The sequence below is a fragment of the Zingiber officinale genome, chromosome 4B (assembly GCF_018446385.1).
Source record: "Zingiber officinale cultivar Zhangliang chromosome 4B, Zo_v1.1, whole genome shotgun sequence".
NCBI lineage: Eukaryota > Viridiplantae > Streptophyta > Magnoliopsida > Zingiberales > Zingiberaceae > Zingiber > Zingiber officinale.
The window spans coordinates 118019577-118037306 of record NC_055993.1 but is presented as its reverse complement, the minus strand read 5'-3'; the positions used below and the strand labels follow the sequence as shown (position 1 = coordinate 118037306).

The 17730-nt window shown below is 36.5% G+C and overlaps 1 protein-coding gene across 1 annotated transcript; it reads left to right on the top strand.

The window, feature by feature from the left end:
* Positions 1 to 505: 505 nt before the first annotated feature.
* On the top strand, positions 506 to 7719 carry LOC121976197 (protein yippee-like). Its single transcript, XM_042528268.1, has 5 exons — positions 506 to 897; positions 4993 to 5036; positions 6790 to 6898; positions 6982 to 7037; positions 7485 to 7719. The coding sequence occupies exons 1-5, from the start codon at positions 802 to 804 to the stop codon at positions 7504 to 7506; spliced, it is 327 nt and encodes a 108-aa protein (XP_042384202.1). The 5' UTR covers positions 506 to 801; the 3' UTR covers positions 7507 to 7719.
* Positions 7720 to 17730: the final 10011 nt, after the last annotated feature.

Below are 17730 nucleotides of genomic sequence, written 5' to 3'. Positions count from 1 at the left end.
AATTGATGGTAAAATCAAATATTTGATATATTTAAGAGAGGAAATATATAAAAGATTCGTTAAATATAAAAAGTTTGTGAATTTTACCCTTTTTTATATTTATTTTATTTGTTTTTTCTTTCTAAATTTAACTACGTCTAATTAGCAGATGTCACATGGCAGCAAGAGATGAGCTCTTCTCTCCCAAAAATAATGTGTTTTTCGTCGATCGGACGGTTATGATATTTTTATGATATACATTATATCTTTGAGATGTGATTTAGTTCGTCCGATCGGCGAGGGGACACGAGAATACGTTATTTTCGGAATAAGGATCTCATCTCCCGAAAATGACGTGTTCCGTGTCTCTCGTCGATCAGACGGCTATGACATTCTCGTGAACGAGAAGCTACTTCGCTAACAACACGAAACAGGAACACAGGATAGCTCGTTCACTTCTCGTCTACTTATTTCAGGCGCCATCTTATTAAATTAAAAATAGCTATCGTGGCATGACACCATTGCATTCCACTTGTGAACCGTGTCTGGCTTCTTCTTCTCCCGCTCGCCTTATCTCGCCTCCGCTTCCACTCTGATCGACTCGTTCGCCCTCTTCTTCTCGCTTCCTCTGTACTCCAGCTCCTCCGATCCAGTCCCCGACGATCCCTCGTCGCGCATAGGGCGGAGCGCGCGGCCGTCGCTCTCCTATTCGATCGGCATTTGTTGAGCCGAGGAGGCGGAGGAGGTTTTGGCAGTGGAAGCGCAGCGGTGAGCTAGATACCGGAGGGCGGCGATTAGGAAGGAGGGAAGAAGAAAGGTAGGATGGGGCGGATTTTTCTGATTAGCCTCGAAGGTAAGTTCTACAGCTGCAAGCATTGCCAGACCCACCTTGCCCTTTCCCTCGACGTCATCTCCAAGGTTTGTGTCTTCATGGCTTCTGTTTTGCTTGCTAACCTTTGGGGGGCTGTTCCATTCTCCGTGTTCCAAAGCGCCTCATTTTTATCACTGTGGTTACGTTTCTGTAGTTAAACTTTTCTGTAATGGGTCTTGATTGCAGCATAGATAATCAATGTTAAGCAGCTTCCGAGCTAACAGTTTTTAATCGAGAAGAGTGCTATTTATAAAAGAAAATAATTAGAACAACTACAATTCTGTTGGGGGTTAGCTCATTCTTCATGTTCCAAAGCGCCCTCTTTTGATCTTCATTACGACTACTATTCTATTTCTATTCGACAGTTTTGAGTTGATCTTTCTGTAAGGAGTACAGCATAGATCATCAGTCGTTATGCAGTTCCTGAGAAATTTTTTCTTAACTGAGAAGAATGATATATCAGAAAAGGAAAAATTTTGAAAACTACATTTCTATATATTATAAAGAATGATGAACGTAATACCAAACCTGGGACAACCGGCTTGGCCCCAAGTCTAGCATCTTGTGGTTGTGCGTCCCATTTGGAATAAAAATCCCTGCGAATGCGCCGTAGCTGGGGATCGAACCATGGGTACCTGGTGACCCCGTAAGACATCCTGCGAATAGTACGCAGGATTTCTTACAGTGACAACTTGGCGCCCTTCCGTTGCACCGCAGCACTACAGGCTATATATTACAAAGAATGATTACATTCCAGGAAACAATCACTAAATTTTTTACAATTACAGTGTCTAACAGGAAAATGCATGCATTTAATTTACTTAAGATTTTTTTTTACTAAATTACTTAAAATTTTTATGTATCCCTCTACCCCTTGTACTTTAATGGTTGTAATTGATCATATTTGAACTTGTTCATAGTATTTCAATCTATTTTCTATCCTTTTATCTTTTATTGGTTTTAGACTTTGCTGATCTCAGATAATTTGTTTTTGTTTTATCCTTTTAGTAGCCTCACACATCCTTGTTTCTCCTACATTATTTTTGTGTTGTTTCCTAATAGCTCGATAGATTAGAATCCTTAATGTATGGCAATTCATACCTGAATCTTATGAAATTTTCCTTTATCATAAGGGACACCCAACAATTACATGGACTTCAAAAGCTTAATTCTATTTAAACATCCATTTTTATCCATTATTTATGATAATTCATCTAGCATTAGGACCTGTTTACATATTTGGAAGGGAGAATTGAGGAAAGTACAAATTTTGAGGTCCTCTCCGAATTTATGTTGAACAATATTCGAACTGAAAGGGCTCCGATTGGATTCCACTAAAAGACTTTGTAGTAAAATAGTATTTGCCCAATACTAGGTGGGTGAGAGCAATCTTGGCAAAAGCCAAAAGGTGAGGGGAGAATGTCCTCTTTGTCCATTCCCTTTTGGTGCAATGTGGGGAAGTGGCTTGGTAGTGCGCCATGTGGTTGATGTGATGTGGGGTGCAAGCGTGGACAACTAGTGAGGCCAATGCAAGGGTAGTGGGTGGCATCTATAGACAAAGGGAGGGCAATATTTATAGGTGAGGTGAGGGAGATGTGTGGTAAGTGGTAACCAAGCAACGGCGAGTATGAGAAAGCAAGGGTAATCTTGTCATTACCTTTTCATCCTTTCCATCTCCTTTACTAAGGTAAACATGTTGATGGTGGCACTTTTGTCTCCTCCCCTAACCTTCCCATCGAGTAAACTTAGCTTTAAAGTGGAAGGTGTGAGAGTAGAGGGAGACTAAAGAAAACATTGATTGATATAATAAAAAGTAATTTAATTAACTTAAATAATGATTGATATTGCCTTCTAAGAGCTTAGTGAAGGGATAAAATTCTGTGTAGCCAACCCCAACTATTTATGACAAACACAATGTGATGATGATGATATTCATCAATATCAAATTCTTGTTGAATAATTAGTCCAAAATATCTAAATCTACTTCTTGGATTTAATCTTACCTATTCCTTTGATTAAGTCAAACTTGTAAAAAGAACCTAATAATGGAACTTGATTTAATGTTATGATGCTATGGATGCTAGGGGATGATGCTCCTGGCTCTGCATCACACTACGACACAACAATTTGATGATGATTGCTTGCAATGAATCATGAAAAATATTAGGTTGTTGGAGCAATGGTCTGCGGATGCCATACAATCAACAATTATTGGAGGGATGCTCTTAGACAGCAGGGATAGTCTATGCACTCAAATTCCTGAGGAAGATAGAGTAAAAAAGAAGCCTGGGAAATGGAAATAAGATGAAAGAGATCGGGAAATAGAGATGATAAGTGGTGGTAGAAGAATTGGTAGGAAAAAAATCAGCACTATTGCTTGTGTTAAATTTATGTTCCCTTTTTATTCCCAATTTTTATCAATATGGAAAGTTAATATGTTGCAACTTCAGCTTGGCATCAACCACTCCATTATGGATTGGTGAAAAGCTTAAAATGATAACTATTTAGTAGTGTTGTCATTTCTGATATAGTTCAATAGCATTCTCAAAAATCTTTCTGGTGTAAATTGACATCTGTATAAGCTAGTTGTGTCCTCATGCTAAGATTATAATTTTGTTACTCAAGCTTTTGGGCAGGAGGTCTAATGTAATGTATAAGTTGGTATCTCCTTACATCTTGAGTTTTTGAGATGGATGATTGACTAATCAAATTTAGTAATCAAGAATTTAAGAAATTAAGAACATGATTCTAAATCAACTAATCAGTGCGGTACTGCTAAAAGAGAAATTATATCCAGAGTTTATTTGCCAGTTTTTACCTATTATTACCTGACTTCTGACTTTATACAGATGAATCAATTTTATCATGATTTTTCTTAAGGGAGAACTTTTTCCCGCTTTCCTCTGTATTTGGATGTTTAACTGAGTGATGCTTGTAATTGTAGATGTTTAGCACTTCAATCATCCTATGGCCTTAGATAGAGAACGTTGCAGTGTAAATCATCTCAGTGTAGTGAGAATTCATTCACGAGTCACCTACTGTTAACTTCATAAACATTTGAATTTCATTTTTTGTTGATCGCTTATCAACTTGAATTGATTAATCATGTCATACATTGAGCATCATTCAATCTGGTAGGTTGCTTTCTTGAATTGAACTTACTTCATGGCTTCCTACCAGTCAATCTCTCCAGGAAATTCTCTTACATTATATATCCACTCATCTCAGAATTTTCATCCTTCTCTGCTGTATCTTATTGGAGATTGAAAATTGGAGTGCATAGTCCCTATCAAAGATTGTTCCTAGATACTGGATTCCATTTTGGTGAAAGTGGATTTCCTTAAGATCAAGTTTTGTAATTTCTAGAGTGATGTTTAATAATTAATCTCACTGCATTCCCAGATTTAGTAAATGGGTTTTACAGTAAGCATCCTTTTTGATAGGCCATTTTAAGTCTATGCTATCCCTTGTATAAATGCAGTGAGAGTAGGCTAAAATAAAAATCTGTTCTGGGTTATCTGCTAGCTGTGTAAGGTATTGAGGTATTTGAAAAGACCATCGTTCTGTACTTCTGAAATTGTTGGATATTTTGGAATATGCTGATCAAATCTAAGCTAGCAGAAAAATTGTTCCAATTGTTTCTTCTTATTGTAGCAATTTTGATGCAAATTGCTGTTTCTGTAAATCTGCTTTGTATGTGTATATTTATTGAATAACTTCGTACCTGCCTACTAGTTCTGATTTTGTCTGAGATCCATGAACAGACATTTACTGTGATTAAGTAGCAAAGATATTCATGTGAAGTTGTTTAAGAGATATTTCTTGTAAGGGATGACAATTAGTTTCTTTTTCCAGACGTGTTTAATAGGATAGGGTTATGCATGCCATTTGCTGATGAAAGTTTGAGCGATCTGTTCAGTATTCAATGTCTTATTAAAACAGTGACAGTGTCTGTTATTGTTGTCCCATTATCAAGTCCCATAAAGCTGCTACATGTTCGACTAGTTTCTTAGACATGTAACTTGAAATTGATGAATAGAGATGGAAATAACAAGTAAAATTGTACATAGTTAAGTTTAATTTTTCACTCCATGAATGAGTTAAATACTATATTGATGTCTATTCAATTTCTGTGTGTACAGTCCTTCCATTGCAGACATGGGAAGGCTTATCTCTTCCAGAAGGTGTAAGTGGCCTTATCATTTTACCTTTGTCCAAGCTTCCACTTCCTTTTCTCCTGGTCAATTCAAGGACTTGTGAACTGTTTGGGGGTCTGATACAGTTATTATGATGTGCTTTCATACTATGGTTGACCTGTTAAAATGTAGGCAATGCTATTACAGATCGAGGCATGTGTACTTGTCATGTGTTCATTGTAGTGTGAATGCTGCTTTCTAGGGTTTGTCAATATTTGAGTTGATCATTAACACCATGACCCACTACGTGAATACAGACACAATACTCAAAAGTCAAAAGTAGACAATACCTCACAAATATGTAAACAGGTGACTCAACTTGACCCTTTTGCAGGTATTTCTGAATGCGGAAAGATTTCTGTGTCTTCCTCACAAAGAGAGAACACGCAACATTCCAAACCAATGCAATCACAAGTAGTTCCTCTTCATTTTTAACAGAAACATAACAAAAGGGAGAGCAAAGGTATAGAATCCCACATTCTCCCCCTTTCATCATGGAGGTTTGATGAAGGGTGGTTGCATCCATCCCCTTTATTCTTGTGCTTAGTGGGTTGGCCGTTCCACCCCCATCCTATCTCTGCAACTAATCTGGTGTTATTGTCATGCCCAAAACCACCACACTACTTTGACAAACATGGCACTACCACCCTTGTGAAAACTCCATCAACTACTCCCCATCATTCTTTATAATGAAGGAGAAGATTTCACAGGTGCCTTCATGAAGTTGCTCAGCTGTCCTTATGCTTACCCCCTGATGACATAGCCCAGAGTTATCGCAGCAATTGACATCACATTTCACGTGCTTCCAAGCCTAGACACATGCAAAGGCACACTGCACAATGGCAACAATCAGCAACCTCCTTGCTGCAGTTGTTGCTCACCATGTTTCGCTGGTCCCCAATGTCTTAACTTCCAACCTTATTGCTATAAATACTACATTCATGTCTTTTGCCTTAAGCTATCTGTGAGGTATCCTAGGTCTTCCGACTAACAGTTTGGTCCCTGGAAAGTGATTTGCCTTAACTAAGGTGTCCAGTAGCCAGGCGGCCTTGTACATGTTTATCCAGATCATTTTACGGCCAGACTGATACATTAAATTGGTACTTCTCCTCAGGTCTTTTAATCCGTATGTGGTTAGTTTTATTCAATGTACTAGTTTACCAAGATTTGTGACTTAAGTGAACATTTTGCATAAAAATATTATACAAATCGAGTTTAGATGTTCAGATTAGTTAAATAGATAAGAAAATGGACAAAACAGTTTTGTTGATGCAAGCTACTGCTGTAGTGGTTTTTTGGAGGACAGTCATGAAAATTTACCTTCACATTGTTGCTTGAACTGAACATTGATAGGGAGAATCACACAATTTGAGAGGATCAATGCCTTTTTAGCTGTTTTGTGACTGTAAGATTTGCTTTCCATTATCGCTTATTGGTTTCACGAATTCCTTCTGATTTGTGCTATTTGTTCAATGTTATTTTCATTCGTAGGACATCACTTATTTTAATGGCTTCGCAGGTTTTAACTTTTAAGCATGTGGGAGCCTCAGTAGATTGAATTCTAGTCCTGGATATACTTGTGTCAATATACTTTCTAAAGAGTGCTTGTAGTTAGAAAATTTAAACAGCAAATGTTGTCAATTGTCTTTATCATCTCCTCAAAATCTTTTTCATTTTTCGAATCGTTGATACTGTTCAACTCTTTGGGATATTTAATCAACCATTCACTTTATTTCTTAACAGTGTGAATGTGACAGCTGGAACTAAAGAGGAGCGAATGATGCTGACTGGGCTGCACACCGTCTCTGATATTTTCTGCGTTGGCTGCGGCTCTAATCTTGGATGGAATTATGTAAAGTCTAGTTCAATTTCTTTTTCTTCTTGATTTAGTTTTACTATTACTGCATCTACTCTCGACCCAATGCTTCATTTCAGATATCTGCTCATGAAAAGAACCAGAAGTACAAGGAAGGAAAGTTTGTTCTTGAAAGGTACTGCTAATACAATTCACTTCATTTGAGTAAATCTTTTTGAAAAAGGCGAAACTATATATTTACACTTTATACATACTATTTTATTTTGCATAACTTCAAATTTACCAATATACCATTTTAAACCTCGAAATCTTACCAATATATGTCATTGAAGAGTTCATCTCTATTAAAATAGTTAGATAATGATTATATTTGACAATATCCTTTAAATTTCAGATATTAAAGTGCCTTTAAAGTAATCAATAGTTTTTTCTTCCTTTTGTTTTTTTGATATAATATTTAAAAAGAATAAAATGCCAGGATACTTTTGGCTGAATTTTATCAAAACTAATGGCATTTAGGGGATAATGAAAGCAAACATGCAATTTCTTTTTTTTTATAAAAAAGGGTTAGATTTATATTTGTGAAAGCATTGCAAAAAACATACTCACCTTCTTGGAGCAGATTTAAATTGATAGGTCCCTGATGCTAACCGGTATTGGGTAGCACATGATACCCACATGGGCGGCAGCGATGCTGATGAATGATGATGCCTGAGCAACGTTTTCAACTAGTCCATTCGATGCAACAACTCTTTTGAATGTAAATTCTTCCCGTCACTCATTTCTCATGTGGATTCTAGCAATTGCAATCCTATTGAACTAGTTTTTAAGATTATAAATTCTCATGGCTCCTCGTATGCATTCGACTTCTCATGATTATAATGTTTCAACCCTTTGACTGAGTTGGCTGAGGTCTGGTAGTCACCACCTTACTAACCATATTGTGAAAGTGATGTGTACAAAATCTAAAGTCTGTCTTTGGCGCTTTGCTTTGCTTGATCATACTTGTGCAGTGGCTGGAGGTCTCAAGCATGATTCAGTTCGTAATTAATCATCATATTCTCGAATCTTATATCTAGCGAACTTGAGGTAGAAATAGAAAATTACTCCCATTGTGCCTTCTATATTAAGATATAGAACCGTGGTTCTGTCAAAATTGCATCCATGCCCCCTTGTCGATGAAAACTCTGACATCCTATTTCTTGTGTTAGTCCTTGTTGATGCTAAAAAACATAGGTTTAATGGTCAGCCACTGCAGAACTGCACCAGATCATGAAGGCAAAACAATTATATCAGGAAAGTGTTCCTTGCGAATTGCATCATTTATATTATATTATAACCAGTGAAAAATATAACATATGTTATATATGGTAGATAATAGAATCTGTATTGAACATTTGCTACTAATTTGACTTCTACGAGGGTGGAGGTAAGGATTTCAGATATACTTACTCATATATGTTGGCTGATTTATTGGATCCTTCTATGAAGATTTTTGTTGGAATTTAATTAAAATTAAAATTTTATATTAGAAAGATTTAGTAAAGATCATGGATTTAAAAGGATATAGAATATTTTTATTATCATGAGGTTTTTTCGGTAAAATTCAAGAATAAAGTCATGAGGGTTTAGACATAAAGTGGATAATATCATATCATTATGGAGATATGTGGACATTTTTTGGACATAATAATAATATCAGAGCCATAGTTTAGACTAGATACCATGTGGGGGTGGCTTTAAACGAAGTTGAGGGTGAGTCCGGGGTAGGTCAGGTTGATCAAATGCTTGCAAGAAGGCCTTGAAGCATGTCAGGTTGATCGGATGCTTGCGGGAAGGCGTCGAAGCAGGTTAGGTTGACCGGATGTTTGTGGGAAGGCCTTGAAGCAGGTCAGGTTGACTGGATATTCGTAGGGAGGACTGGAGCAGGTCAATACTCGCGGGGAGGCTTGAAGCAGGTCAGGGTGATCGGATACTTGCGGGGAGACGAGTAGGTCAGGTGACCGGATGCTTGCGGGGAGGCTCAAAGCAAGTCAAGCTAATCGGATGCTCACGGGGAGGCCCGAAGTAGGTCAAGGTGACTAAATGCTCGTGGAGAGGCCTAGAGCAGGTTAGGATGATCAGATGCTCGCGGGGAGGCCTGGACCAAAGTCATGGTTCAGACCAGATACCATGTAGGGTGACCGGATACTCGCGGGGAGGACTAGAGCAGGTCAGGATGATTGGATACTTGCGGGGAGACGAGTAGGTTAGGGTGATCGGATGCTCGTGGGGAGGCCCAAAGCAGGTCAAGGTGGCTGAATGCTTGTGGGGAGGTCCAGAGCAGGTTAGGGTGATCGGATGCTCACGGGGAGACCCAGACCACGAGAGTGATTGTGGTCATTCGTTTGAGGGGAAGATTGTTGGGGTTTAATCAAAGTCTCACATTGGAAAGATTTGGTAAAGATCATAAGTTTAAAAGGATGTAGGATATCTCCATTGGCATGAGACCTTTTGGGGAGAGCCCAAGAGCAAAGCTATGAAAGCTTAGGCCTAAAATGGATAATATCATGTCATTGTGGAGATATGTGAACATCCTTTGAGCACAACAAATGGTATCAGCGCCATGATCCAGGCCAACTACCATGTGGGGTGGCCTTGAACGAAGATTAGGGTGAGCCTGGGGTAGATCAGGTTGACCGGATGCTTGCGAGGAGGCTTGGAGCAGGTCAGGATGATCGGATACTTGCGGGGAGGTGAGTAGGTCAGGGTGACTAGATACTCGCAGGGAGGCCTGAAGCAGGTCAAGGTGATCGAATGCTCTCGGGGTCAATGTGACCAGATGCGGATGCTTGTGGGGAGGCCCAGAGCAGGGCAGATGTTGGAATGTATACTAAAAGCCTAGCTTTTTGTATAAACATTTACTTAGAAATAAGAATCATATTGGTCAAATATCTACATTTATAAGCTAAGTATAGTTGTTCAATTAATTTATATTTAGATAATATAGTGTGTGGTGTCACACACAGAATATAATGTTATCAATTCCTTATAAATTATAAACAGTAGCTCACGACTGAGATGGAAAGGAACAAACCATTGAGATAATCATAGTGTAATTAGATATTAGTTTATCTTAATTGATAAATTACACTAGTACACTCTGAGTGTATTGAGCAGGACCATTACGGTAAGTTCTTTTTATACTGACTTAATAAAAGAACAAGATCTTAGTTATTATGGAAGTGTGCGCTCTTAATTCTAATATAATAATAAGCACATATATTTAGTATTTATTTCTTTGACTTATCAAAGAGTGAGATTTAGCTCGATAAATCAATAGGCTCGATAAGTTGGGAAATGCTATTACTTATAGTGTGTGTTGTTGATTATAGAAGGAAACTGTGTCCTAGTAATCTAGGTTGATAATGTCCCCAAGAGGAGCTCATAAGGATTGTCATGTTAAACCCTACAAGTGGACTTAGTCCGACACGATAATAAGGTTGAGTGATACTACTCTTGGAGCTACATATTAATTAAGTGAGTTGTCAGTAACTCATTTAATTAGTGGACATTCGATATCTTAAACACAGGGAGATTAATACACTCATGATAAGAAGGAACCCAAAATATAATTTAGGATTGGTGCGGTAGTTCAATAATAATTCTTTAGTGGTATGAATTATTATTGATGAAATTAAGTTGAGTCTTCGGGGCGAACACGGGAAGCTTAATTTTATCGGGAGACCAAAATCAATTCCTCCTCTCGGTCCCTATCGTAGTCTCTTGTATATAGAGAATTATACCCACCACATACCCACTTCCTACCCACCCTTAGGTGGCCGGCCAAGCAAGTTTGGAGCCCAAGCTTGGGTCGGCCAAAGCCAAGGGATTGAGCCAAGATTAGTGGTCGACCCTAGCTTAGAGCCCAAGCTAGGTGTGGTCGGCCACATATAAAATAAAAGAGATTTTATTTAAAATATTTCCTTATGTGGAAGCTATAGTTTTAAAAGAGAGTTTAAATTTAAATATATCCTTTTATAGTTTTCTACAAAAGATTAAGAGAAATGTTTGATATCTTTCCTTATTTGTAGTTAAAAGGATGATTTTAATTTTTGATGAAACTTTTCTTTTATGTAATCATATTCATGATTTAAAAAGAGAGTTTTAAAATTAAATATTTCCTTTTATAAGTTTCTATAAAAGATTAAGAAAAGATTTGATATCTTTCCTTATTTGTAGATTGAAAGGAAGATTTTAATTTTGGAGAAAATTTCCTTTTTGGAAATCATTCATATGTTTTAATAGAGAGATTTTAATTTATAAAATTTCTTTTTATAACCAACCATGAAGGAAAAAAATTATTAGAGAAATTTTTATTTTAAAATTTCCAGAAGCAAATTAGGAAGTTTTAATTCTTGTATTATTAAAACTTTCCTTGCTTGGAGCTATGAGGTGGCCGACCACCTTAATTTAAGAAAAGGAAATTGTTTTTAATTAATTAAATTTTCCTTTCCATGACAAAGAAAATAAGGAAGTTTTTATTAAAACTTCCCTTATTTGCCAACACCAAAGATTATAAAAGAGAGGGAGGGGGTGTTTTCATGAGATATAACTCTCTTCTATTTTTCCTCTCTCTTTCCTCCTTGGTGGTAGCCGGCCCTAGCATCTTCTCCTCCTTTTCTTCTTCCTTTGTGGCCGAACCTCATCAATCTCTAGGAGCTTGTTTTGGTGGCCGGATCTAGCTTGGAGAAGAAGAAGAGAAAGGAGGATTTTGTTTCCTAGTTTTCCTTGGAGCTTGGTTGGTGGCCGAGACTTGTTTTTCTTGGAGAAAGTTGCTTGGCCGAAACTTGGAAGAAGGAAGAAGAAGGGCTTGGGTGGTTCTCGTCTCGGTAGATCGTTGCCAACACAACGCCCGAGATAAGAAGAGGAATACGATAGAAGATCAAGAGGTTGTTTCTTACAAAGAAAGGTACAAGAGAAAGGTATTCTTTTCCGCATCATACTAGTTTTTCTTTGTATGGATTTTGAAATACCAAACACTAGAGGCTAGAGATTCTAGATTTTCGGATTTGTAATTCGAAGTGATGTTTCTTTTGTTTTATTTGTTGATCTTGTGATTCGATTGTTCTTTTTGGTTAAACCTAAAGTTATATAAGGAAATTAAATATTGAATTTCGTTAAGAGGCTTTGTCGAGGCAGTGGTGGATATTCCCATACCCAAGAAGGCCAAGTGTCTCGCCATGTTTGACGTGGGAGCCGATTTTCGAAATAAATATTTAATTAAATTTGTAACCTAGGTGGATTTGGATCTATAATGTTAAGTATTGTTTGCGATCCAAGTCTAAACCACTAAGAACAGATAAGTTAAATTTGGAATCAATAATGTTAAGTTCTGTTTGCGATTCCGAATCTAATTTCTAAAGAACACAATAGGTTGTTAGGAAAGGTTCGACAGTTGTACAAAAATTTTTGTACAGTGGAATCGATACGATCTTCCTAGGACCAACCAACAATTGGTATCAGAGCTAGAGTTTGCCTCTGTGTGTTTGGTTTTCAGTTTAATTATGCACATGTCATATATAATTTAGGCAGGATAATAGTAGGATATGCTAACTTTGTGGTTACAGGCTCCAACTATTATGACTTATAGATATTGTGTGTGATTGGACCTTTGGACATGTCAAGGGCATTTTATTGTGTGTGCATGATTGTAATATTAAATACAGCAGAAGTTGTATTAGTTATTAGAATTTTACTTTTTTGTTTTGATCTAGATTACATGTACATTCCTTTGTGGAATATAGGATCAATATATGTAAAATTTTATTTTCGTCGTGGATCGTATCCTTACGAGGCGTGGTACTATTTGTGGACCAGAGGCGCAGCGAAAAAATAAGCAAGATAGATGCGACGACTAGAACCGATTGCGGTGACTAAAGATGATAGCAGCTAGGGTTAGCAGCACACGGAGGATAATGACGGAAAAGACCATAATAGTTGGAAAATTAATTTTCATATTTATTATTTTTATTTACTGTGATGTGTGTGTGCATAGTTTAAAATTCATTACCTTAAATAACTAAGTAGGAGAGAGATTAGTAATCTTTAAATTCCACGGTCTCCATTACTGATTTGTAAGTGATGCGACAAATTTGCGTGTTGGCTCTGAGTGTCTCCTTTCCCATCGGATGAGTTTGTTTGCAGATCACTAGATCAAATTTTCATTTTGGATGATTATAGGAAATTAATTAGGAGCGTGTGATCTTCCTCATCGGAAGGGGCACAATCTTATTTAATGGACTAAATATCAAGTAATGGTATACACTTAGGCACATTTAATAGTATCGTCCCCATCGGAGTCACTGCTATTAGTTGTGTGACCGAAGGAAAATCAACTATTAATTTGTCATAGAGATAAGTTAGCAAGATAATAAAATTAAAACCTCCTCTTACAAATATTGAGATTTTGTATACGTTCACACTATCGTAGCATACAAAATTCATGGTGTTTAAGGTAATTTTATTTGTCAAGTTGATAAAATAATAAAATTAATGGGCAAAACTCCTCTTACAAATGTTTGAATTTGTATACGTCAACACTATCGTGGCATACAAAATTCACGATGTTTGAGGTAATTTTATTTGTCAAGTTGACAAGATAATAAAATTAATAGGTAAACCCCCTCTTACAAATGTTTGAATTTGTATACGTCCACACTATCGTGGCATACAAAATTCACGGTGTTTAAGGTAATTTTATTTGTCATAAAGATAGGTTGACAAGGTTATTAATGGGTAAAATCCTCCTCTTACAAATATTTGAATTTGTATACGTCCACACTATCGTGACATACAAAATTCACGGTGTTTGAGGTGTTAGTGAATTTAAATGATATTATTTTGAGGAATCAATATTATTTTAAATTCAAAATTTTGACCAAATATTTGATCAAAGATAGACCAACTATTAATTTTATTTATCAAAAAGTTAAGTTGACGAGATAATAAAATTAATGGATAAAATCTCCTTTTAAAGATTGAATTTGTATACGTCCACACTAACGTGACATACAAAATTCATGGGGATTTTGAGGTGTTGGTCCTGATTAAATATTTTTTTTGTGATTCTTAGAATTTCAAATGTTAGTCAATCCCCTAGCTGTTATACTATAGAATAGACTTAGTAGTCCCAATTATCATTGGAAACAAACTTGGACTCTAAGGTGGGCTGTCCTCTCAGAACTGAGAACAATAAAGATATATTTTATTTATTAGTTGTTGAAACATATTTAGTGATGTTATCTACCGGTACCTGGTGTGTAGATACGGGAGTCACTGATCATGTCTGCAATTCATTGTAGGGGTTCTAGGAAACCCGATAACTATATGAAGGGGAAATCACCATCTACATGGACACTGCTGCAAAAGTAGCAGCTGTTGCAGTGGGAGATGTTTATCTTCCGATAGGAATAAAACATGAATTTTGAGAAATTGTCTTAACGTACCAAGTTTAGAAAGAACTAGATTTCAGTTTCTAAACTATTCAAAGAACTTGATATTCTGTCTCTTTTGATAACAAAGTTGTTATCAAGAAAAAGAGGAAAATTATCTGTTCTGGTACATTAGATGACAATTTATATAAATCCAATAAATTCCACGATGCAACAAATGGAAATTAATAACACATCTTCTAACTCTAATAAGAGAAAGCAATCTTCGGAAATGAACTAATCATATCTTTGACATCTAAGGCTAGGCCATATTAACTTAAGTAGGATTCAAAGGATAATAGCCGTTGAACTTTTGGGTTCATTGGTGGTGGAAAACTTTCCAACCTCCGAGTCTTACTTGGAAGGAAAAATGACCAAGAAACATTTTAACTCTAAGGGGTAAGGAGCCAAAGATGTGTTGGAATTGGTTCATTTTGATTTGTGTGGACCTTTGACTATTCAGGCAAGAGGTGGTTTCGAATATTTCATCTCTTTTATAGACGACTATTCGAGATATGGGTACATTTACTTGATACGCTACGAGTCTAAGTGCTTTGATGAGTTCAAAGAGTACAAAGTTAATGTGGAGAAACGTCAAGGTAAAAGTACCAAGACACTATGGTAAGATCGTAGTAGCGAGTATCTCTTAGGAAAGTTCAGGAGTCACTTATTAGAAGTCGGGATTCAATCCCAACTGACTGCACCTGGTACACCCCAACAGAATGGTGTAGTAGAACGAAGGAATAAGACTTTTATGGATATAGTTAGATCAATGTTATTCAGAATTACCAAAATTCGTTTTAAGGATATACTTTGGAAACGGAAGTGAACATAGTACCTTCTAAAATCAGAACCCTCTAATCTCAAAGAATTGTAGAATGAGTGTAAGCCTAGTCTAAAGCATATTCAGATTTGGGATAGTTCAACACATGTGCCTGTTGGAGTGTATACTGAAAGCCTAAGCTTTGTAAACATTCATTATGAATAAAGAATCACATTTGGTCAAATTGTCTACATTTGTTTGTAGTTGTTCATATAATTTATATTGTAGATAACATAGTATGTGGTGTCACATGCAGAAGATGATGTTATCAGTACCTTATAAATTATAAACAGTAGCTCACGACTAAAATGGAAAGGAACAAACCATTAGAAGGTCGTAGTGTAATTAGGTATTAGTTTATCTTGACTATATAATTACACTAGTACACTCAGAGTGTATTGAGTAGGATCATTAGAGGTCGTTTCTTTTATACTGACTTTATAAAGGAACAAAGACCTCAATTATTATGGAAGTGTGTGCTCTTAATCCTAATATAATAACAAGCACATATGTTTGATATTTATTTCTTTAATTTATCAATGGGTGAGATTTAGTTCGATGAATCAATAAACCCGATAAGTTGGGAAATGATATCACTTATAGTGTGTGTTGTTGATTATAGAAGGAAACTGTGTCCTAGAGATACTAGGTTGATAATGTCCTCAAGAGGAGCTCATAAAGATTGTCATGTTAAACCTTGCAGGTGGACTTAGTCCGACATGATAATAAGGTTGAGTGGTACTACTCTTGGACTTAGATATTAATTAAATGAGTTGTCAGTAACTCACTTAATTAGTGGACATTCGATATCTTAAACACAGGGAGACTAACACACTCATAATAAGAAGGAGCCAAAAAATATAATTTGGGATTGGTGCGGTAGTTCAATGATAGTTCTCTAGTGGAATGAATTATCATTGATAAAATTAAGTTGTGTGTTCGGGGATGCTTAATTTTATCGGGAGACCAAAACCAATTCCTCCTCTCGGTCCCTATCGTAGCCTCTTATTTGTAGAGTTCTATACCCACCTATACCCACCTTCTATACCTACCCAATAGGGGCCGGCCAAGCTAGCTTGGGATCAAGCTAGGGCCGGCCTAGGTATGAATTTGGGTGGCCGGCCCTAGCTTGAACCTAAGCTAGTGGGGGCCGGCCAAATTAAATTAAAAAGAAATTTTAATTTTAATTTTTATTATGTGGAAGAAATAATTTATTAAAGAGAATTAAAATTAAAATATCTCTCTCTTATAAAAGATCTACAAAAGATTAAAGAAAGATATTAAATCTCTTTCCTTATTTGTAGATTGATGAGATATTTTATTTTTCTCTTTAAAAATTATTCACATGTTATAAAATTAAAATTATAGAAATTTCCTTTTATCAACCATGAAGAGATTTTTTAAAGAGAAATTTTATTTTAAAATTTCCGGAAACAAATTAGGAAGTTTTAATTTGTTGATTGAAACTCTCCTAAATTGCTCTTTTGATTGTGGCCGGCCATCACAAGGTTGATTGGGAAATTTTATTTTATTTTTCTCAATTAATTCATGTCAAGGAAAATTGAGGAAATTTTATTGTAATTAAATTTCCTAATTTGCCTAGGCCAAGGAATATAAAAGAAGGAGTAGGGGTGCCTTCATAAGACACAACCTCTATTATTTTCTCTCCCTCTTTTCCTTGGTGTTGTGGCCGGCCATCATCTCTTCTCTTCTTCCTCTTTGTGGTGGCCGAAACTCTCTATTGCTTGGAGCTCTTGTGGAGGCCGGATACTACTTGGAGAAGAAGAAGAAGGAGAGGAAGCTTGCATCTCTTAGAGCTTGGTTGGTGTTTTTCTTCTTCCTTGGTGAAGCTTTCTTGTTTTGGCCGAACCTAGCTAGGAGGAGAAGAAGGTGCTTGGTGGTTTCTCATCTCGGAAGATCGTTGCCCACACAACGTCCGAGGTTAGAAGAGGAATACGGTAGAAGATCAAGAGGTTTTTCTACAAGGTATAACTAGTAATTTTTCTTTCCGCATCATGCTAGTTATTTATGGAAATAATACCAAATACAAGAGGCTTACGTTCTAGAATTTCGAATATGTTTTTCGATGTTGTGTTCTTTTATTTTTTCTTTTCCTTGTGATTTGATTGTTCTCTTTGGTTAACCTAAAGTTATTTTAGGAAATTAAATATTAGCTTTCTATAAAGGTTTTGTCTAGTCGGTGGTGGTTGCTCCCATATCCAAGAAGGCCATGTGCCTCGCCACGTCCAAGATCTTGAGAACCAATTATGGAAATTAATATTTAATGGAATTAATAACTTAAGGAGACTTGGGTCGAACGTGTTAAGTTCCGCAGGAGATCCAAGTCAAAACCTAAAAGAACAAATAGATTAAGTTTTGGATCAAACGTGTTAAGTTCCGCAGGCGATCCAAAATTTAATTTAAAAGAACACATGGTAGCTAGGAAAAGGTTCGGACCTTTGTACAAAATTTTTGCAGTGGAACCTATAGGTTTTCCGAGTAGCAACCAACAATTGGTATCAGCAGCTGTTCTGCCTCTTTGTATTTTAGTATTTACTTGAAATCAACACAAT

What these genes read in the sequence shown, in the direction of transcription:
- LOC121976197 (XM_042528268.1), top strand. Translation starts at nt 802, where the DNA reads ATGGGGCGGATTTTTCTGATTAGCCTCGAAGGTAAGTTCTACAGCTGC. An exon ending in CCCTCGACGTCATCTCCAAG is followed by an intron (nt 898 to 4,992) that starts GTTTGTGTCTTC and finishes CTGTGTGTACAG; the next exon opens with TCCTTCCATTGCAGACATGG. An exon ending in CTAATCTTGGATGGAATTAT is followed by an intron (nt 6,899 to 6,981) that starts GTAAAGTCTAGT and finishes GCTTCATTTCAG; the next exon opens with ATATCTGCTCATGAAAAGAA.